The sequence below is a fragment of the Strigops habroptila genome, chromosome 9 (genome assembly GCF_004027225.2).
Source record: "Strigops habroptila isolate Jane chromosome 9, bStrHab1.2.pri, whole genome shotgun sequence".
NCBI classification, from domain to species: Eukaryota; Metazoa; Chordata; class Aves; order Psittaciformes; family Psittacidae; genus Strigops; species Strigops habroptila.
The window spans coordinates 3317435-3339214 of NC_044285.2; the positions used below are offsets into that span (position 1 = coordinate 3317435).

General features: G+C 48.5%; 2 protein-coding genes across 3 annotated transcripts in view; one reads left to right on the forward strand and one right to left on the reverse strand.

Annotated features, from left to right (window-relative positions):
- The window catches only part of CHSY1 (chondroitin sulfate synthase 1), a 74580-nt gene extending 64186 nt beyond the window's left edge, over positions 1 to 10394 (forward strand). For both annotated transcript variants that reach the window (XM_030497576.1, XM_030497577.1), the window contains exon 3: positions 8330 to 10394. In XM_030497576.1, coding sequence (XP_030353436.1) covers positions 8330 to 9922 — 1593 coding nt within the window. In that variant the 3' untranslated portion in view covers positions 9923 to 10394. The remainder of the gene's footprint in view (positions 1 to 8329) is intronic.
- Positions 10395 to 16561: 6167 nt separating this feature from the next.
- Positions 16562 to 21780, reverse strand: part of LRRK1 (leucine rich repeat kinase 1) — a 78699-nt gene continuing 73480 nt past the window's right edge. The window contains exons 32-34 of the mRNA XM_030498293.1: positions 20742 to 21577; positions 20082 to 20183; positions 16562 to 18034 (exon numbers count right to left, since the gene is read on the reverse strand). Of these exons, the coding sequence (XP_030354153.1) occupies positions 17857 to 18034; positions 20082 to 20183; positions 20742 to 21577 (1116 nt within the window). The 3' untranslated portion in view covers positions 16562 to 17856. The remainder of the gene's footprint in view (positions 18035 to 20081; positions 20184 to 20741; positions 21578 to 21780) is intronic.

A 21780-nucleotide genomic window follows, 5' to 3' on the forward strand; every position in this document is an offset into this window, starting at 1 on the left:
TGTCATTTGTGCTGTTTGCAAACCAGGTAACACCAGCGGGACTTGAGGAGAGCGAAGCTCTGTGTGTCCACATGGATTCGGTGAGGCCAAGTGGATTCAATGAGCTCACTCTCAGAGTTTGTTTAAATACTGGCTTGCTCTGTGTTTCAGACATCCCTGCCAGCATGAGGTGGTGTGAGGCTGCCACCTCCTAGGGACAGGTCACCACTCATTTGGAAGGGGTTTCAGGAGTGTGTCCTGAACAGTGTGCAGCAGCACCCATGTGAGCAGCGGCTGTGGCAGCCGGGAGGAGGGCTCACTAGCAGAGAAATCAGAAATCCAATATACTCCCAGTTTTCCGCCAGTTTTCCTTAGCTGATGCTGATGCTGCTGGCACAGAAGTGGTGTTACTATCAGTTGTTAGGAAAGCATAAAGCAGGCTGATTTCTAAATGCAGTTGTGAATGATGCTCTGTCACTTCGAGACTGTTACTGGCACTGCAGGTTCAAAGGGCTGCAGCTTTGACACTGGCAATTCAGCAGTTGGCCTTGTCTTGGGGATATTATTCAGCATTCCCAGCTCCCCACTCACCCCTTTCCAAAAGATGTATTCCTGCCACAAGTCTGTGTGAGGGATCAGGAACAGCAAGCATGGCCTATTGCCATCAAAAGGGAGCTGTGTCCTTCCTCATCTAAAATGGTGCTGCTTAAGCTGCAAGTGCCAAAAGTCTTGAAAATGAATGTGTTTTTGAAAATACACCCTCACCTCTTCACACCCAGGGGAGAACTGCAGCAGCAGCAGCTCTTGTGAGGCCAAATCTTTGCCTCATTAAATTCACAGTAATGTCCTGTGAAGGCTTGGAGAGATTTAGAGCTTTGCACTGATGTGACTGCTCCAGAACTGTCCTTCAGCCCGGACCTGGTACTGACATTGTCTCCATGTAGGGCACTGTGTACCTCCTATGGGCTGGGGGTTCCCGAAGCATCTTGCAGCACAAGCAAGCTGTGCTGGTGATGTGGGCAAGGCTGAAGGGCTGGATCCTGCAGCCAGATGCACTGCAGCCAATCCTTCCCCAGGGTTCTTGCAGAATCTGGTGTTGGCAGATTGCTGGAGACAATCTGGTGTTGGAGACCTGATCTGGTGTGTGCTACAAGGTCGCTGCTGTCCCCATCCAGTCTGGCAGAGAGGCTGCACTGCTCTGGCTTTATTTCTGGTGTTGGGATGGTGCGTGGATGCCTGGCCTTCAGCTGGAGTTTCTCCAAGCAGAGGGGTTCATCTCCACCCTCTCTGGAGGCAGCAGCTTGTGGTAGCCTTTCTGAGTGTTTTGGGACCCAAAGGGCTCATCATCCGTCATGGCTTGCAACTCTTACAAAACCACTGGATGTGGAAAGTAGCTCCCAAATAGGAATCTGTGAATTCCATGGACAAAAGTATTTCTAAATTGATTACATTACTGCTTTTGAAAACACATGGTGGAAAATCACGCAGCAGTCCAGAAGAGATCTTCTCTTTCTGCTCATCATCACCATGAAACTACCCTCCAAGGGTCATGTGCTGTTCCTCTGAGTTCTTAACACTTAGCATGAGAAAGAGCAGATACACACTTCCAAGGCTGCGGCTCTTTCTTTCAGGGGCCTGTTGAAATTCATAATGAAACCCAAGCTTTTCTTGTACTCTGTACCACAGAGTCCACAAGTGTGGAGTTGACAACAAGGAAAAGAAATCCCAAGATGCAATATATTCAGTATATTCGATGGGCCAGAAATTTGGCATCATCCCTGAGCCCCGCCTTTAAATGAACAGATCAGTGGCGAGTCGCTGTATCCCGGGTTTTGTTTGGATCTGGGACAGAGCCTGACCCTCTCTGCTGGAGTGGGAGAGCTGAATCATTCGCCCCGTGGGTCAAAGCCTTAATTTAAGCAAGGGAGAGCCATGTGCAGCACAGCAGTTTGCACCAGGACTCCTAATTTGGAAGTTATGCTAGACACAGACTTTGAGCAGACTTTCTCAAGCAATAGCAATGATAATTAGTCATTAGCACCTATAATATTGTGCCACTTTAAAATCCGTAGCATAGAACATTTGTTACTATTTAGTGGTGTCTTATTTGGTTTTGTTTCTCTTAAATCAGAACCTTTTGGAAGAAGACCCTGTAGCTGCATCCAGCTCTCCTAAAATGTACCCTAAAATGGCACATTCTGCTTTATCTGGTTACTCCTAAAGTACAAAATGCTTTCGGGTTGTATCTGGTTTGTGCTTTAAATCCATAAATCTGTCTCTCTAGAGAAGGAGTTCCAGGTCTCATGGAAAGCACAATGGCACCTGTATAGTTTGCTTGTCAGATACACCCAAGGGGAAGGATGTTTCACTAAATGGGCAAGTCTTCTTTTGAGAGTGTTTTGTAATTGCATTACTCTTTCTTTTCTTTACACACCAGGTCTGATACAACTTGTTCTCCTTATCCAGAATAGGGGAGACATGAAGTAATCCTCCCTTCATGACTAAGAGGAGACCAGGCTCCTGTATCCTCATTTGGACCAGGAGGATGAAGCTGAGTTTAATGGAGGGCTGGGAGGAGGGAAGTTCTCCTCTGCCTCAGTTCCAAGTGCTGTGGATTTCTCCCAGTGTAGGTTTTGGGTAATGAGATCGTCAAGCTCAAGGTCGGAGGTGAAGTACACGATGCCAGTTTTGAAGACACATTCACTTTTGCAGGTTTTCTTCTTTCTCTTGCCAAGCTGGGAGTACTTTAAAGGCTACTTGGTTTGAGAAACCGTAAATGAATGAGTAATTTTTAAGCTCTTCTACTTGCTTAAACAAGAAAGGATTGGGAGAAGGACAGTTGTTTAATTAAACAGCTACTTGGTATTGTTAACAAAAGATTGAACTCCAGCAGTACCTCCTAGTTCACAGATTCCTTGGGAATTCAATGACCTTGAGTTTGCTGTGCTTGAAACTTGCCTTAGATACTTGGCTTCCCTTCTGGAGTACTTTGGAGAGGAGAGTGGTGCAGAAGGCACTGTGAGGCTCGAGTGAGACAGGCTCTGTTTTGCTTATATCATATAAGAAGAGGCAATTGTGTTGTACAAAACAAACTTCTTGCTTCGGAGGATGCCTGGAGTTACTGCACTCAGAGGTCGCAGTATATCCCAGCTGGATCTGCCTCTGCTTCTTCAGTGGTCTCTTGTGGGAATACTGAGTACTGCCTGTTGGGGATGTCCAGCTGATTCTCTTGCCCCTCTTTAATTTATGAAACAAAGCAAATGTGAACCAGTGGTACATGGTGAAACTCGTAACTCGTCTGAGGAATCACAGCATTTAATCGTGCTCCAGAGCTCGGGGCTTCACTTGTCAGCTGAGAGGGAAGTCTGACCTCCCAGTGCCGAGTGGTGTTTCCTGCATCATTTCCTGTAGTGGCAACTGCGGAGGTTACAGGGGTGAACGAGTGGCCAAGTGCACTGGAAATGAGTGTTTATGCATTACTTCCCAGTGTTTGTCTCCACCATAATAACTCTGCCCAGCAGTGACTTCAGTAATGTCAGTGGTTGGCTGTGGGATTGTGTATAAAGCATCAGGATTTAAAAAGGAAAGATCGTCATTAGTAAGAACTCTGAGTACCCAGAGCTGTATCCAGGGAGGTCACCACAGGGTCCCCGTCCACAAAAAGCAAGTCAGCAATAAACAAAGACCCACTTGCTCCTTTCCATTGGGTCTACATGCAAAATATTTTATCAACTTAGCTATATGCGTGATTTGAAAACCAGAAATGCAGTGATCTGTTTCGTTTAATCACTCCAAAGTGGCAAAGCAGTGTTAGTGCAGCTGTAATTATTCCATACCCACTTGGGATGTGGGTGCAAAACATCTTGCCTTTCACTTAACCAACTGACAGGAGCTGCCCCCTCGCACTGCTACAGCTGCATCTGTGGCAGGAGGAGTGAGGAGGAGATGGGGACGAGCATCCCGCGTAGTTTTGGCAGCAGAGCTGTGGGGCAGGGTAAGAAGAACAGCTCTGCCCCAAGTCCAGAGAGGGACCTGCACGCTCACGTCCTCCCAGCTCAGGTGCTCATGTGCTATGTGACTTTAACCATCTTTCAGTCTTTTAGTTACTTTGGCTTTGTATTTAAAGCACATCTTGGGCATTTCGAAGCCCGCCATACAACATGTCTTGTCCGTGACTGCTTTTCATGAGACCTGTGGGGCTGCGTTTTCAGGGCTGTGGTAGTACAATCTGGAGCTGTGAGAGAAAGCCCTCTGGGGCTAATCCGTGGCTGCGGGCCAGTTTCTGCATAAACTGGTCTTATTTTTAAAGTCCATTTTCTCCAGTACACTTTTTTTGGCCTGCAAAAGACTTCTTCATTTAAAACGAAGAACGTAACACTCTCTCCTTTCAGTTGGTCTTTTGGACACGAGCCAGTAGTGCCCACAACAGCTGTACCACAGTTTAAACATTCAGTCTCTAGTGGTTTGGGGAACATTAGGGTTTTTAAGGCTTCAACAGGTCTAGAGTAAATAGTGGTCAATAAAGAGTAGCTCTTCTTTGTATCCCTATGCTCTCAGTGCTCTGCGCTAGAATAAAGCATGCTTGGAATATAATCATTGCAAAATTAATATCCATGAAAGGTTCTTTTTTTGAAGAGAATCATAGAGAAACCTGTTTGACTAAAAGAAGAGTTTGCAAGAGTTCAACTCACAAGAGTCTGGTCACAGGCATGGGGAAGTTTGCACGTAATGTCTGTGAGAGACGTGCATGTCCTGGGCTTGTGTTGCTCCCCACGTGTGTGTTTAATGGTGGAACAAATAAATTACAGGTATTGCTTTCTCTGCCATCTTCTCCCACCCATCTATTAATGATATACACAAGAGGTAATTATGTTTTTTTTCCTCTTCGTTGGTTTCCAGTATTGTGTGGAGTCAAAAGCCCATGTATGCTAATAGGTATATTTAGCATAGAGTTCTGGACCCACATGAGGTAGAAACCATGTTCGCAGTGACCGGCGATGGTTGGGCATTGCCCTTGTTAGTGATTGAACCCAATGCACTGCCTTAATGATAGAAACAAATTAATGTTGGTGGAGCTGTCAAACCGTATGGAAGGAACTGCTCATTTCTTTCAAGTTCTGTAGGTGTGGGTGAGAAAAAACAATCCATGTGGAGCTCCTTATCATGAAGGAAAGCCCATGGGCATCACAGCGCTTCTGTGGCTTCGGGTCAGTGTCTGCAGGCACCTCGGCCTAGGAAGGGTTAAATTGCTTTGTTGGCTGCTGGCCGCTTGGACTTCATTTACAGCACTTCATGCCACTGTGCAGAAATAGTTTGTAAGTCATTGTACTCTCTGTAGGGAGTTGATTAACCCCTTCCGATATCCTTCCATGTGTTTCTGGCCGGTGTGGGGTGTCCCTTGGCTCCTAGATGGGGGATCAGGGCTGCAGGGTGCTGGTGCATCCCGTGCCTGCTGCAGCTTGCTGAATGCGAGGAGACAAGAGGGACGCTGGGGTAGGAGAGGGGGAGACTTCATAGGAAAAATCATGGAAGTGCCAGCCTGGCAAGGCATTGCTCTGAAAACCAGGATTATATAAAAGCCTGGCTGCTCTGGTGCTTCTCATTAGCAGGGTTGGCCGGAGCACAGGGTTTGTTACAGTTGTCACCTTTTTGGCTGGAGCAAGGTGGCCGTTAGTAGATGTTTCAGTTGTAAATTGCTTTGCCTCGAAGCAAAAGTCTCGCTGAGATTTGTTTTATTTTCAGCTCGGTTTTCAAAGTTAGCTCGTGTTTTGGAAGAGACAAGAAGTAGTATTAAAAGGTCACAAGTTAAGCAGCCCAGCTCAGAGGTTACTCCTGCATGGCAAGCCAGAGCTTTAAAATATGCTTGTTAATCTTATTTAGGGCCATTTGTTAGGGATTCATATCTTTACTTCCATTGGGAAGTTTCATAACATTTTCCTACCCATCGGTATTCTATTAAAACTGCGTTGTGTAACCTAAAAGCTTTTCTGCTTCTCATGGTTTCCTCTTGTAGCTAATTCAGAATGCCCTAGATAGCAGTTTCGGAGTAAATGCATTCAGGCTGCATGGTCTTGATGTTGTTTTCTTACAAATTCAAAACAAGATTTGAAATTAAGTCTTATTGTCAATTTTCCTTTAAATAATAGTTGCCTAATGACATGATTTAAGAATTTTTATGGAGTGGCGCAACTCTTGTGGGAAAGCCTGTGCCTGTAGTTGTGTTGTAGTTCAAATGTCAGTTACCATATGCATTTAATACTTCTAATTCTCTTTGTATATAGTGTTAGAGAGGATAGATTAGTGGAGTCAGTAAAAACACACATGTGGGTCCTGCAGTGTTGGTCTGATCATCTTCTTGCTGTGTGAGCTCTCCATTGTAATAAACTGTTCTTACAGGACTGTCTGTAAGTGAGTGTGATTTGAGGTCTAGAGCCCGTAACAGAAGCAACGAGGTTCAAAGTGGACAAAAAATGAAGTGTTATTAGTAGAGGAAACAATATTAGGGATACAAATGAAGAACAGTCTTTGGATGAGTGGAAAAACGTGCTTCTTGGGAAAGCAAGAGGTTCATTCAGCTTGGATAACTCTGCGGAACACAGGATTAGACCAGCTAACCTCTGCCTGTAGCACGCTCTTAAATCTTGCATGACTTTTGAAGGGATATACATCTTGACAGGCAGCTCATCTGTGGCTTGCCAGGAGGCCATCGCCAAGATGTTCTCCTTTGGCCACGTTGCTCTGTGGGATCTATCTAATAAGAGGCAGCCGTTGGCCTGAATTCCTCACAGGCCAGCGTGAAAGCAGCAGGAATCACTTGAGGATGAGCAGGCAACAAGGTAGAGTGGAGCAGGAAAGGAGAAGGGGTGCGGGATTGGTGATGACCCATGACAAAAATTGTCCTTTCTTTCTCAGCCTGGCTGAAATTCCTCCCTCCCTCCTTCAAAATGAATTACATTTGTTGGGATTCAAATCCACGCAAGCCGCTCCAAGCAGAGGCAGCTCGCTCCTGTGCTGTCTGCACGGATATGCTGAATTTCAGGTTTCAGTGTGCACACATCTGGTTTGGTAAGATAGCAGCAATGAAATCCAGGTGCACGTTTATCCCTGAGATTCAGCGTCTGCCCGCAGTAATGGGAAAAATGCAAGTGCAGGCCTAATAAAACAGGACTTGTGCTGGGTCTGACCAGCTGGTAGAAGCATCACTTGTGCTGTCTGCGATTTTCCTTTTAGTGCTGTGTTTAATTGCCATCGTATTTGAGTCATTCTCTCTATTGAGTCCTTTGGATCTTAGCTCTTTGCTAATCTTTATGGCCTTTTTGCATGTGCCTTATCAACTTATTACTGCTAGCAAATTCTGCAGCTGACAATGTAGGCTAGATCCTATATCGAACAAAGCAGTCATGTCAGGTCCTGTGGCAGTGTTGTGACGTAGAATCAGCCTGTGATCTTTTTAAATGTCCATTGTCTGGTATAGAACTTTGGCCTTGAGGGTTTGGGGGGGTTTTTTCCACTTGTTTTTGGTTTCTTTTTCCAGCTTATATTCCACGTTATCACCCTAGGTTACATGTGCCTTTCATTGTATCAGCTACTGCCTGAGCTACTGAAGACTGTAAAGCTGGTTTGTCTGCTTAAGTTGTGGCTTTCCATTAGGCTGCTGAATCTAATCGTTATCTCACCATCTTCTTGTTTTGAAATAGCAATTTCCACTTTAAGGGTGCTTTTATTGTAGTGTATATACACATCCTGTATTACCTAGAACTACTGCTCGAATCTCAGATGCATTTTACTTTCTGTTGGCGTTTTAAAATGACAGGGGAACCATAGCTTTGCATTGCAGCACTTGAGAGAATGTATTTGGCATCTTGACTAAAACATTTAGCAAGGATTTTTAATGCTTAAATAGCATTTGGGTATAATAGTAATCAGGCATCTTATTTTATTGCTATGCACGTGGATCCTTTTTTATTGTTCTTTATTATTATTAAATCCATGGGAAGCAGACAAATAGGAAGAGTTTTGTAGTGAACACTTCATGGGGTTTTTTCCTGGTTGTGAAAAAATGTGCTTACAGTCGACTTACCGCTTAGTTGTGCCGATGGTGCTATCTCTAGAATGGGCTGTAGTAATCCCAAATCCGTGGTGGATGTTTCTTTCACCAGTTTACAATGCATAATCCTCTTAATTTCCTTGAATAGCAGCTGATATTGCTACAACCTGTGCCTAAACCCAAGAACAGCTTAGTCAGAAAGCCTTCTGGCCCTGCGAGCAAGGAGGAATTTTCTCCCAGCATGGGCTAACTTTCCCAAGGACAGCACTGCTGAGACTTTAACTTCTCCCATCTCTCTTCTAGATGCAGCAGCTGTTCTATGAAAACTATGAGAAGAACAAAAAAGGTTATATCCGAGACCTGCGGAACAGCAAGATCCACAGAGCCATAACACTGCACCCCAACAAGAACCCCCCGTACCAGTACAGGCTTCACAGCTACATGTTGAGCCGCAAGATCGCAGAGCTGCGCCACCGCACTGTGCAGCTGCACCGGGAGATTGTCCTCATGAGCAAATACAGCAACACAGAAATCCACAAGGATGACTTGCAGCTGGGAATGCCACCCTCCTTCATGCGATTCCAGCCCCGCCACCGGGAAGAAATCTTGGAGTGGGAGTTTCTTACAGGAAAGTATTTGTATTCAGGTGCTGACGGGCAGCCCCCTCGGAGAGGAATAGACTCTTCTCAGCGTGAAGCGTTGGATGACATTGTTATGCAGGTGATGGAGATGATCAACGCCAATGCCAAGACCCGGGGGAGGATCATAGATTTCAAGGAAATACAGTATGGCTACCGCAGAGTGAATCCCATGTACGGAGCAGAGTATGTTCTGGACTTGCTGCTTCTCTACAAAAAGCATAAGGGCAAGAAGATGACCGTCCCCGTCAGGAGGCACGCGTACTTGCAGCAGACGTTCAGCAAGATCCAGTTCATGGAGCACGAAGAGATGGACGCCAAAGAGCTGGCCAGCAAAATCAACCAGGATTCTGGATCCTTGTCTTTCCTCTCCAACTCCCTGAAGATGTTTGTTCCTTTCCAGCTCAGCAGATCGAAAGTAGAGAGGAAGGAACTCAAAGACAAGAAGATCAACATCCTGATTCCTCTCTCCGGACGATTTGACATGTTCACAAGATTCATGGGGAATTTTGAAAAGACGTGCCTCATTCCAAACCAGAATGTCAAGCTGGTTGTCCTGCTTTTCAGTTCCAGCTCCAACCCTGACAAAGCGAAGCAGATCGAGCTGATGAGAGATTACCGCTCCAAATACCCCAAGGCTGACATGCAGGTTTTACCGGTGTCGGGGGAGTTCTCGAGGGCACTGGCTCTGGAAGTCGGATCTTCTCAGTTCCAGAATGAGTCTTTACTTTTCTTCTGTGATGTTGACTTAGTGTTTACCACAGAATTCCTCCAGCGGTGTCGAGCCAATACAGTTTTGGGTCAACAAGTATACTTTCCCATCATTTTTAGCCAGTATGATCCAAAGATTGTTTATAGTGGAAAAGTTCCTAGTGACAATCATTTTGCCTTCACCCAGAAAACAGGTTTCTGGAGGAACTATGGCTTTGGTATTACCTGTATTTACAAAGCTGATCTTCTTCGAGCAGGTGGCTTTGATGTCTCCATCCAAGGTTGGGGCCTTGAAGATGTAGACCTCTTTAATAAAGTCATCCAAGCTGGCTTAAAAACTTTCCGAAGCCAAGAAATTGGAGTGGTCCATGTGCATCACCCTGTTTTTTGTGACCCTAATCTTGATCCAAAACAATATAAAATGTGCTTGGGGTCCAAAGCTTCAACGTATGGGTCCACACAGCAGCTGGCTGAGATATGGTTTGAAAAAAATGACCCAAATTTGGGGAGAAGCAGCAATACGAATGGCTCCGTGAGGACAGCCTAATGTCCAGCTATGCTGGAAAAGACTTTTTTTTTTAATTATCTAATTTATTTTTTGGGAAAAAAAAATGTTTTTTGATAATTCACTTTTAAAAGACCACACAGGATATATTTTAGAAATCATCGTTGTTTTCGTACAAAGCGCTCCTTTGGAGAAGAACAAGGCCCTCGGGTTTCTTTGTTGCGGTGGTTTTGGTTTTGAACAAAACTCTGATCAGTCTTTGCCTTCAGACAAACCCAGAGATGTTGCAGAGTTCCTGATCAGCGGAAATCCGACTTGAATTCCAATTTCCTTAAGAACAAAAGATTGTTTCCTACCTTATTCCGTTGCTGTCTTCGTTGTTGGGATTCTGTAGATCGGGACCTTGCAAGCCAAGTGACAAACCAGTGTCTAAATGTGTGGTTGTGACTGCTGCCGTGCAAAGCTTCTGCTGCTTTTGTTAAGGATAGCCAGGAGTTCTTGAATTGAGTTTGAACAAACCCAGGCGGTGTGGTGATGATGAGGGTATTAACCACAGGAGGGGTTTTTCCCTAAAAGCTGATTATTCCAGTTTAAAAATACACTTCCAGACACCTTCAAGGCAGGGCAGAAAGTGAGCACAACCTGCTGTCCCATCAGTCCATGTAGGAATCTTTGTCTTCTAGATTTGGTCCATATATTGATGTAAGGCTTAAAGAATCCGTGGTGGGTTCTGGGTGTTACCCTCAACCACTCTTGTGTCTAGAGCCGAGTCGATGTGATCAAGGAATGCTGGAGCACAATGAGGGAGGGGGAATGGGAATCTCTTGCAGCAAAGTGACGGCACGCAGGGAACAACATGAGATCCTCGAGGAGAATCTCCTACACGGAGTGTGCTGCACCCGATGGCATCGATTTGTTCAGTCGGTTTCGTGATGTTACTGGGAACAATTATTACATTGGATTACTAGGTTTGTTTTGGGATTATGTTTTTTTCCTGTATCTGATAGACTGTTAATTTATTTAATATCCATTGTTTTAGGTTCTTGACCTCTCCTTGAATATCTGTTAGTCATTTTAATATTTTATATATATATATATGTGTGTGTAAATATATATATATATATTAGGAATGTATTGCATCTTCTCACTGATAAGGTAGTGTACATCAGACTTGCAGTAAATGATCTCCAAAGATTACTTTCTACAATATTTTTTCATGAATCTTTTGTTCCCCAAAAAATTTAACATTTTTGGAATGACTTCCTCAGTAAGCTTAGGAATTGCTTTGGGATTCTAAGAAGAACTGGGGAGAGGGAGGCCCCAATACAAGGAAAGTGTGATCCCTGTGAATTAACACCTAGCAAGGTAAGAGAAAATACACAAAATAAAGTGCCTTAAAGCCGGAAAGGGAACCCTTTACCTGAGACTTAGCGGGTGGACGTTGTCATTGCAGCAGATGCTCTGTTGGGACCTACCTGTAAATACCTGGCTCAGCAGAAACAAGAACTAGAAACCAGCGAACAGTCTATTTTTCTATGGTATCCTCCATGACCATTTCGTCTCATTGCTCTCGGTTCCTGCTCTTTGGGAAGGGGAGACCAGGGAAGGAACAGAGAGAAACCAATGCTTAGGTTGTTGCCATGTTTGAAGGGATCTTGTGGAGTAATTGCTATTCCAGTAGAAGAAATAACCATTGTTTACACGTGTATGGAATATGAACTGCAACTAGTGTAGAGTCGATGTCTTATAATGTTCATGGTTTTTTGGTGACAGTTCCCAAGGATGTAGGTACTTGGATGGATTCAGTGCATGGAAAAAGCTTTTCTTTCCCTTTTTTTTTTATCCTTTTTTTTTTTTTTGTTTGTTTTTTTGTTTTTTTAAAGACTTGCTTCTAAGATGCAATAAAGATTTTTTATTTGCAACCGGAGCTCCTCATGTCCCTGTGTGTCCATACAGCGCAGGCACCGCCGCGGAGGCAAAGCAGTCGGGGAAGGAAGTCCAGGTGAAAGGATCTCCCTCTTACAAAGGGCTCTGACCTCTGTGTTGTGTTCTAGCCTGGAATAAACTTCACGCCACGTTCCTTGGCTCTGGGGAAACGGAAAACAAATCATTCATCAGGCTCCGGTGTTCGCTCCTGTGCTGATGAGCTGTGGTTCCCCGGGGCAGCCGCTCATCTGCAACGAGGGGTTTGGCTTCTCCCTTGTGAGAAAAGTGCTTTTGCTGTCTGAAAACATCCATAACTGCACGTTTAAGCTGCATCCGGTGACAGGGCTGAATAATTCCATAATGTTTTGTGTATTCAAAACAGTAAAAATAATTACTGTGTCGAGCACTTTTACTAGCTCTGCCAGTTTGATCATTTGTTCAATACTGGTGTGAGGCTTTTCTGTGTAAGAATTAAGTCCCAGAACAAGAACATTGGGGGTTACAGAAGTGTTTCTTCACGCAAGGGAAAGGAAGAGAAAAGCAACCATTTGTGTCTGCAGAAAAGAGCTTGAAGAATATGAACCCTGAAGAACTGTACAAAAAGACAGGGGGAAAACAAACGCTGTACTTACAGTGTATTTATTAACATCTATGATTATGTAGGACTTTATTAGCCCATAACAGCTGGTAAAAGCAGAATGCATGTAAGTGGAAAGAGCTATTTAATGTAAAACACCCATCTGGCAATGAGGTTTTGTGCCACAGTTCTGATTCTGTTACCAAACCTGTCCTGGCAGCACCACAAGTGACTTTTGCACAGAGACCTAACAACTCTTGTGGCCCCACATCAGAATTGACCACAGATTTTATGGAGTTGCAGCTTGAAAGTGATGCATTTTGAAGTTAAATTTCTAGCTATATCTGCTAGAATAAAGTCTAACCTCACAAACCCCATTTTATGTTAAAATCAGCAGATTTGGCTGCCTGAGTTGTAAGAGCTTGACCAGGTGGAAGTCATCGGCCAGCAAGTGCGAACCCAGCCTCTGACAAAAACCCCTTCTGGGGCTGGAGCATTTCGATGGCAGTTTCCTGCTGTTGTTTGCTTCAGAGGGAAGTTTGCTTCATGCCAAGGAGCTGGCCTGGAAACCCGGGAAGGTTTGCCTAAAGTCCATTAAAAACAAGGAATGAGAAAATGAGATGGTGTCTGCCTGAAACTGAAGAACTCGGTGACCGAGAGGCTTTTGCTGAGGTTGGCTCCCTAGTGCAGTGCTTCTCCTCTTCATTAAGGCAATTGAAAACACCTGATGCTTCTTTCCCTTGTTCAGTGCAGGTAACTCATGTCAGGTGCTGTGCTGGTCATGGGCGTGCTCACAGCAATACAAGTGCCCAAGCAGGGCTTTCCAGCCCCTTCCACACGTGGATTTCAACCCTGCCACCTTCCCACGGGTGCAAGCTCTGGAAGATGAACTTGTGAGTGAAAGCTTGGGAATGCTTTGCCATTCCCATCTTCCCAGGGCTCACGGTGAGAGGTGGGGTTGGATGGGGGGGTTCTCACCCATGTTGGCTCCTCTGTAGCTCAAGTTTGGCAGCTCGGTGGCTCTGGAACGCTGCAGCTCTTGTTCTGCTGGGCTGCAGGAGTGGCCTGAAGCCACCCTTGGTCCTTCCTTCTGTGTGGGACATCTGTGGGGTGGGTTGGAGGCCTGGTCACCCCACAGGCTGTCAGGGGCACATCCGAAAGGCGCTGTGAGCTGCAAGTGGGGCAACTTGGGGCTGCACTTGGCTCTTTGTTCGTCAGTCACTGCAGTTAAACTGCACATGAGGCTTCAGGGAGAGGCAATGGGGGGAGCGGGATTTATTCCCTGTTTTCTAAATGCATTTCCCTCCCAGCAGCTCGTTTCTTTGCTCAAGGATCTATCGTGGCCAAATGAGGCAAAGGAGACAGGGAAAGGCAAAGGGCCGGGAAGGCAGCATGGTCCTTCCATTGAGTGCCCTGCTCCATGCACAGATGTGCCAGGTCCCACCACGTTCCTACTCCTCTGCTCCGGGACGTGGTGAGTGCTGGGACCTGTGTTAGGACCTGGTTTAAATGAATTTTTTTATACCAGGTCCGTGCTCTCAGTGTTGGTGGTTGCTCTGAATTGAGCAAATTCAGGGGTTTGGTCCCAGTTGGTGTTCAAGGCCATCCCCTCCATGGGGCATGGGCATCCTTGGGGCCATGCCAGCCTCCCCAGCCAACACATCACGCAGCCACATCCCATGAGGGCTCCTTCCCCAACCATTTACTGCGTCTCACCCGGCTGCTGCTGCTGCCAGAAGTGCTTTTATTCCTCACATCCAAACTGCTGCTGACACCTTCCCAAGTGCAAGAACCGTGTCCGCATCCATTCCAAGCTCCCAAAGCCGCCTCCTGGCTCTCCTCCAGCCCAGGAATCTCTATCACATTTTAAATCACATTTATGAGCAGGGAAAGAATTGAATTAACATCAAAAACCCCCACGGATCGAACACTGGGCTGTCTGCGTTTGCTTTCACACCTTAATTCAGTAAAACCCCGTAACTTTAATTGACCTGAATCACCTCCAACATTCCAGCGTGCTGGAATTGAGGGCCTTGGACATCAGGGGGTGCCGGGAGAACTTTGCTGCACTTCTCACTGACTGCATGAGAAAAGGAAGACAGAAGGTAACAGCACCTTTGGCTTTATTGACTGTTCAATGAGAGGGCTCATGGGAAGGGCACAGTTGAAAGTAATCCTGCAATAAAACAACCCTCCAAAGCAAACAGGCTGCGATAGGGGCAGATAAAGGCTGTTGGCTCCGCGCTTCGGGCCGGTCAGGAATGAGAGGTGGAGCCGGGGCAGGACAGGGCCGGCCCTGTGGAACCCCAGCGGCTGGAGATGTGCAGCTCCTGGGTCGGGTACGTGCCCTGGTCAGGCTCCAGAAGCCTGGTAGAAACAAGGAGCGGGGCAGGTTTTGCACAGTAAGATTGGGCAGGTTTCTGTTTTAGGAAGAATTGGGCACAATTTCCACTCCTGCTCTCACATGGGGCCCCGCTTGCTGCAGCTGTAAGGGTTGGACCATCAGCGCAGTGGCAATCAAAGGGAACCCCCTTTTCCAGAGGTCAGACCAATGAGTCCCCCAAGGAAGGTTTATTGGGGCCGGGAGATCGCACTGAAGTGTTCAAAAGCCCAGAAACCAGCCCAAATGCAGTACCCAGGCCCTGGCACAGCAGCGTCCTCCTGCCTGTGGTAGCACAAAGCCAGGGACGCGGTGCCCATGAAGCCACTGAAGCAGATGGTGCTGTGGGGCCGGGGTAAGCTGGGGACAGCCTGAAATAGCCACAGTATTTCCTGTCGTTTTAAAGCTTGCTAAAAATGAACCGATTTTCTGTCCTGTCGGCAGCAGAATACAGAGCAGCCACCGCTGCAGCCACCACACACCTGAGTCCCCTCGGGATGGGCAGGCTGAGCCCTGCTGGGACCCAGGTTTTGGGCCCAGCCGTTGTTCTTCATCGGTGAGCCAGGGCCTCACCGATGCCAGCAAAGAAACAGCCAAACCCGGGCAGTGATCAGTGTCCAGATGGTCATTATGTTGATTTAATCTCATCTGGGAGCATCCGTTTCCCTCCCAGCACCGAGCCCCTTCCCTGTGCTCCCGCTGCTCTGAGACGGGCTGGGGGAAACCTGATGTTGGTACAATAAAACTAAACTGTTTTCTTGCCTCCCCTCAGTCAGCTGAAGGCATAAACCCCCTCCAGGCCCCTGCTACCAGATTATTTTTGGAAGCTGAAATAAAACAGCAAGAGCTGGGATACAGCAGCTCTCCCAGCCAAGCGCTGGTAACATGGACTCTTATCCCCAGTCTGGGGCTCAGGCAGGCCCTTGCTCCTGGGGCTTTTCCTGCCTTTGGCCTTGACTCCAGCCCTTTCCACAAGGATCATGATGATGCCCCTCACCTGTCCCTGCTGTCAGTGCAGGCAGGAGCAGAGCAGGCTTTGCTGGCAGGAGGGCTGGGAATGAGCACTGAAATCACACTTCAACTGCCTGAACTGGAGGGTTTTTTTGATGCTTGTAATTTCTGTTTCGTTTTGCCCCCAGGGATTCATCCCACAGTCTGTGCATTACTTAATGGAGCCCTGATTCCATTAAGTTCCATAGCAGCTCTCAGGGTCTTTGTCACCTTTGGGATCCAACACTGTTCCTGGGAGGTCTGGGACACGCTCCTGCCCATCCTGCAGCACTCGTGCTTCTCCACAGGCTCCCCAAGCCCAGCTCCATCCTGCAGCACTTCCAGCCGCTCTTCTCCCCCCACCAACCACCCCAACCCGGCTGGGGAGGGGGTTTCAGAGCAGGGACGCTGTGGCAGGGCTGGGGACGGTGTGTGCTGTGTCTGTGCACAGCAACAGCTCGCAGCGTGCAGCAGCGAGTGGAACAAAGCCCCGTCTGTGACCACCGTCCCAGAGGGGCTTGGGAAGCAGCGCAGGGCCCACGATGTGCTGCTCAAGGGGAATGATAAGGAATGGCTGCAGCTATTCCAGACAGGGTTTTCCCAAAGAAAACCTGCAAGGCTGAATGAAGGCCTTGGAGCAACCTGCTCTAGTGGAAGGTGTCCCTGCCCACGGCAGGGGGGTGGAGCTGGATGAGCTTTAAGGTCCCTTCCAATCCAAACCACTGTGATTCTGTGATGCACCAGCTGCTGGAGGAGCTGCAGGGGATGGAGACAGGTAATGCCAATAAAAAGTGCCACCAGTGCAGTGTCATTGTGGGGAGGAATGTGTTTATTTTAAGATACACTCTTGTTTCTGAAGAAGGGTAGTTTAGCAGCCTGCAACAGAACTGTGAACCAGAGGGTGAACCTGCCCGCTCGGCCTTGGCCAGCCTTGCCGATGCTCACACGAGTTTCTTGGAATAGAAAACAAGAAGGTCCAAAATTCAAACTGTACACCTTTATACAGGGTGCTCAGCCAGGCTCCCTTTATACACTGCTGTACATGCTTGGGATAACTAAGTGCAATTGTATTCAGAGCCAATACATCATCCCAGGCTACTAATGAAGATGAAAGCTGTGGTGAACAGAAGCTGCACAGAAGCTGCACAGATACACAAGCAAATTAAGCTTATTGCATTCCCGATACTCCTGAGTGCATTTACCAAGAGGAGTAGAGCAAACAGAGTTTACAAACCTTCCTGTTTAAAGGGCTCCCTGTCTTACACCAGGAAGTATCTCTCCAACTGAGGGACTTTGCTTTGCATCAGCTCTATTTACAATGGACTTTGCAACAGTGCAATTAACCAGCTCACTCACGTACTGAGGTTGTGCAGGATCACTGGCAGCTGATTTGAGGCTCTCTCGCAGTAGCACTGTGCTACAACAGCTTTCAGGAACCAGCAACGCAGTGGCCAGCCAAAGCTTATTGCTGGTTCTTACACCCAGGTGTCTCTACACAGCAGTCACAACGGGGGCTACACCTGAAGCAGCCTCTGACACGCGCAGGGATGCGAGCAGCAGCTCTGCAGCACTTCCAGTGGGGTGGATTGTCCCATGGAATGGGGTGCATTGTCCCATGGAATGGGGTGCATTGTGCCATGGTGAGCCGCACCGCCGGCCAGCTGGCAGTGGGGACCACAGCGTGCTCAGGCTCCCAGGAAAGAGCCCACTGGGGGTACTGGAGCTCTCTTGGCTGACAATAGACACCATAAAGCAGCAGCAGCAGCCAGGGCATGCTGAGGGTGAGGAAGGAGTTTAAAACAGGGAAGAAGAAACTGGAAAGAGAGGCACCTCCACCTCCTGCTCTCGATAACTGCAGGGGAGCGTGGGATGGAGCAAGAGAGCAGGGAGGTGGCCCAGCTCCCGGCCCTGCTCACACCGGTTTCTTCAGTCCCAAAAGCCCTGATGGGGCTCCAGCCACGGGAACCCCGCAGTGCTCCTTAGCAGCAAACCATTCCCATGCTCCCAGCCCTTGTCCCCTGCCTCTCGGGGCTGTGTCTCGCAGTCCAGGCACACTTGGAGCAGGATGCTCCCATCGAGCCTCGGCTCCCGGCGCCACAGGCACTACCTCCTTTTCCTCATGCAGGTTTCGAGCCTTCCCAGCTCTTCATAGGCCTGGTAGAAAATGTCAAAGTCTCTGGCGCTCCAGCCCCTCCAGACAGCCAGGCACCGCTCCATGTTTTCGTTCTCAAAGCAGCACACAACCGTGTCCTTTGCTATGAGAGCAGCATCCACCAGCGTCCTGGGAAAGGAAGGACAGAGCAGAGAAGGGCATTAGAGCTCTGCTAACACAGTGCACTGCTGCTCACGGGGCACACACTGACTCACATGCTTCCCTTTCCAGCTACTGAATCTTTTTATAAACTGCAAATCCTTGAGAAAGGAGAATGTAACAAAGAGAGGGATCAGAAACCATGTCACGGCAAAAGCAAGGGCTCAGTGATGTGGGAAAGGATTTTAAAGGGATTCAGGTGCCTACACATGCTGGTGGGCGCTGGTTTGCGGGACGTTTTGAAGTTGCCCTTAATCTCCTGGTTTGTTAAATCCGCAGACTCTTTCGCCTGCTGCCAGCTGGGCGTTTTGAATACAGCTTCATCATGGCACAGCTACAGGCTGCCAAGAGCTTCCACAGCCTCAAATACAGTGTGGAAGTGGGATGGAGCCCAGCTCTGCCAGCTCAGGGTGCAAGCCCCGAGCCCAGCCCCAAGGCATGGCTGTGGCAACAGCCCAGGGATCCGCAAGGTTCCTGTAGGAGTCCTGCATGACAGCGTCACATCACATGTGCTTCCCTTCATGGCCTCTGAGCATGTTACCTGATAAACAGCAGCAGCTGAGGCTGCCCTGCAGATACCCCAGGGGGAGGATGCCCCACACAAGGCGATGCTTTTGTCCTTGCAGGGTTCAAGGTTCTTCCCTGTGAGGGTGCTGAGGCGCTGGCACAGGGTGCCCAGAGAAGCTGTGGCTGCCCCATCCCTGGCAGTGTTCAAGGCCAGGTTGGACACAGGGGCTTGGAGCAACCTGCTCTAGTGGAAGGTGTCCCTGCCCATGGCAGGGGGTTGGAGCTGGATGAGCTTTAAGGTCCCTTCACCCAAATCAGTCTGGGATTTTATGATTCTATGACAGGAGTCCAGCCCTTGCTGGGCTCTTTCTACCTCTCTGACAGCAGATGGGGCAAGACTGACCCCAAACTGTTTCCCCAGAGAGGCCCCAAATGGGGAGCACTGGCAACAAGGGTTGTCCTTGTCAGCTGGTTCTATCACAAACTGCCCCTAAGAAACCACCTCCCTTCCCTCACCTCCCCAGCCTGCCCTGCTCTTGGAGGAGGCCGCGCTGTTGGTCTTTATCCTGCTGCTAAAACAGGGTGAGCCAGTGGCCATCGTGCCTGAACCAGCCGGGCAGCAAAGCGGGGCAAGCCTGAGATGGCCCCATCACTTCACCTTAACTCCACACCTAATATGGGTAAAGCAAAATCACCCTAAAGATTACCTGTGAACAACAAAGGTAATGCTCCTCTCCCAACTAACTGATAAGGACACTCACATTGAAAGTAGAGGGAATGGCAGGAGAGCTTTGATCTCTTGCTGTGTTTGCTAGTGGTAATAAATGATAATTTATAATCCTTAACCTCCATTTGTCTGGACATAAATAGCACACTCCCAGACTGGTATTTAAGTGATCAGCAGGAACACCCCCATCTCTCCAGCAGCTATTTATTTGCTTGGATCCTTGTTCACTGTATGAAACATTTTAAGTTAATGTATATAACTGCTCCCCCCTGTGCTCCAGGAGCCTTCCCCCGGCCCGTCACTGCCAACAGCACAAAGGTGCTCATTTACAGCCAGAACATCAACCTGATCCACGTGAATGCAGCCACAGACAAGCACCGTGCTCTGCATAAATACCCCTCTTGTTCTGAGCACAGGGCCTGAGGCTGCCAAGCTCCGCTGCTCCTGAGCCAGGTGCCCTCAGAGCACCGGGGCCCAGCACCAGGCAGGATCAGACCAATGTTCATCACATTGTGCAAGATGGTCTCGTGTGTCATTATGGGGGTATTATTTGGTCTCTGTGGCTCTTGGAGACCAGGTGGTGGTCACCTATATCATGCTCTAAGGGCAAGCACATGCCTTGATGTGCAACCAGCACCTGCATCTCCTCTATGTGGGACCTTCTCAGATGCTGCTGAACGCCAAGAGGGAGCTCCCAGGAGCCCCCGGAGCCTGCAGAGCCACGTTCTGCCACCTCGTCCCCCCGTGCCCCTGGTGTGATGGGCACTGCCCCGTGAGCCTCACCCATAGGGAGCCAGCTCCCCAGCCTTCAGCACGGCGATCACTCTGCCCCGCTGGGTGCCCGATTCCTTCTCCAGCCCGATAACAATGATATCCCCTCCTCTCCTGGAAGGGAAACAAAGGAGATGTCACAGTACTCAGCAACGGGGACAGCTGACAGCTGAGGAAGATCCATGCTGGATATCCATCCTCTGCTGCAACTCCTCCTGCAGCCACACAACATTTTGCAGGGAAAGGGGCACTACAATGCCATTGAGGGGCATCTGGAATCCACTACAGTGAGAGCCCCCGGGACAGGCACAGTGGTTTCCATCAGCTCAACAGAAAGCAACAGGACTTGCTTGTGTGTGAGCAAGGAAGCTGCCTGCTGTTCTTTGTTTCCTCAGTCGCTGGGGAAACAGGGCTGAGTCTTATCACCCACCTTCTCATTCTGCTGAAATCAATCTGGCATGACCGGATCTGTGGCCATGCTGCTCAACACTAGATAGCTTTAAAAAGGGGTAGAAAATCGATGTACTATTCTACTGGGAACAAAGTTTCTTGATTCTTTTGTCCAGGTGAATCATCCTGGGAATGCAGAAGCTCCTGAATTAGCCTGAGATAATCTCACGTTCAGCCCAGGAGGGATTTTGATGGAGTTGCTTTGATAAGTGACCTGCTTACCTGGGGATCCATATGAGGTCTTTTACTGGAAGAATCTTGACAGCTTGGAGATGCTGCATGTTGTCCCCCATAGGCATAGCATCGTGATCCAGGGAAGCCTTCAGCTCATGGAATTTGTCAGACTCATCAAAATCGGTGGAGAGCGGTGCACTGGAGGAGCTCATGGGTGAGCTGGGCAGGCTGGAGGGGCACCGGGTGATCCTGTTAGGAGGCGAGGAGGAGTAGGAAGACACGGAGCAATAATCTGTGAGCGAGTCCTGGTGGTTTAGTATCTGGGTGCCAACTTCTGGGCTGTAGATAATGCTCATGTCCGCCAGCAGGCTGCTCTCCATCGCTTTGTGGTTGATGGGTGCTGTAGCTGGGATGGCTGCTGAGGGCTGCTGGATTGTAAACATGTCCCTGAGGGGGCTGCAGTCCCCGCAGAAGTAGCGTGCACAGAGCTGGTAGGTGGCAACGTGATACATCACCAGGAAGTTGCTTTTATCATCCAGACACCACACCACCTCCTCGCCGTGGCACTCGGAGTTGCAGGTGATGGATGTGATCACCGAGGGCGGGCTGAAGGGCTCCAGCCTCCTGCAGATCTCCATCGTGGCGCAGTCTATGATGAGGATGCCGGGGCCGTTGCTGTACCAGACCTCAGCCCCGCTGCTGGTGATCTCCATGGCCTTCACGGGGTACGGGTTCTGCCGGGGGTCATCGTCAGGAATGTTGAATTTGGACCTGTTTGCCGTGTGGGAGCACAGGTAGGAGCAGCTGTCCCCTGGGATGCCCTGGGACACTGAAAACACTGCTACGAGTCCATCCGACAAGCCGGCCAGCACCACGTAGGAGTTCTGCAAGAAAGAGACAGCAGAATTGCCATCTGGATTCTTTACTGCTCTGCAATCATGGAACGGTTTGGGTTGGAAAGGACTTTAAGCTCATCTAGTTCCAACCCCTTGCCACAGGCAGGGACACCTCACACTATACCATGTTGCCCAAGGTCCTGTCCAACCTGGCCTTGAACACTGCCAGGGATGAAGCATTCAAATACAAG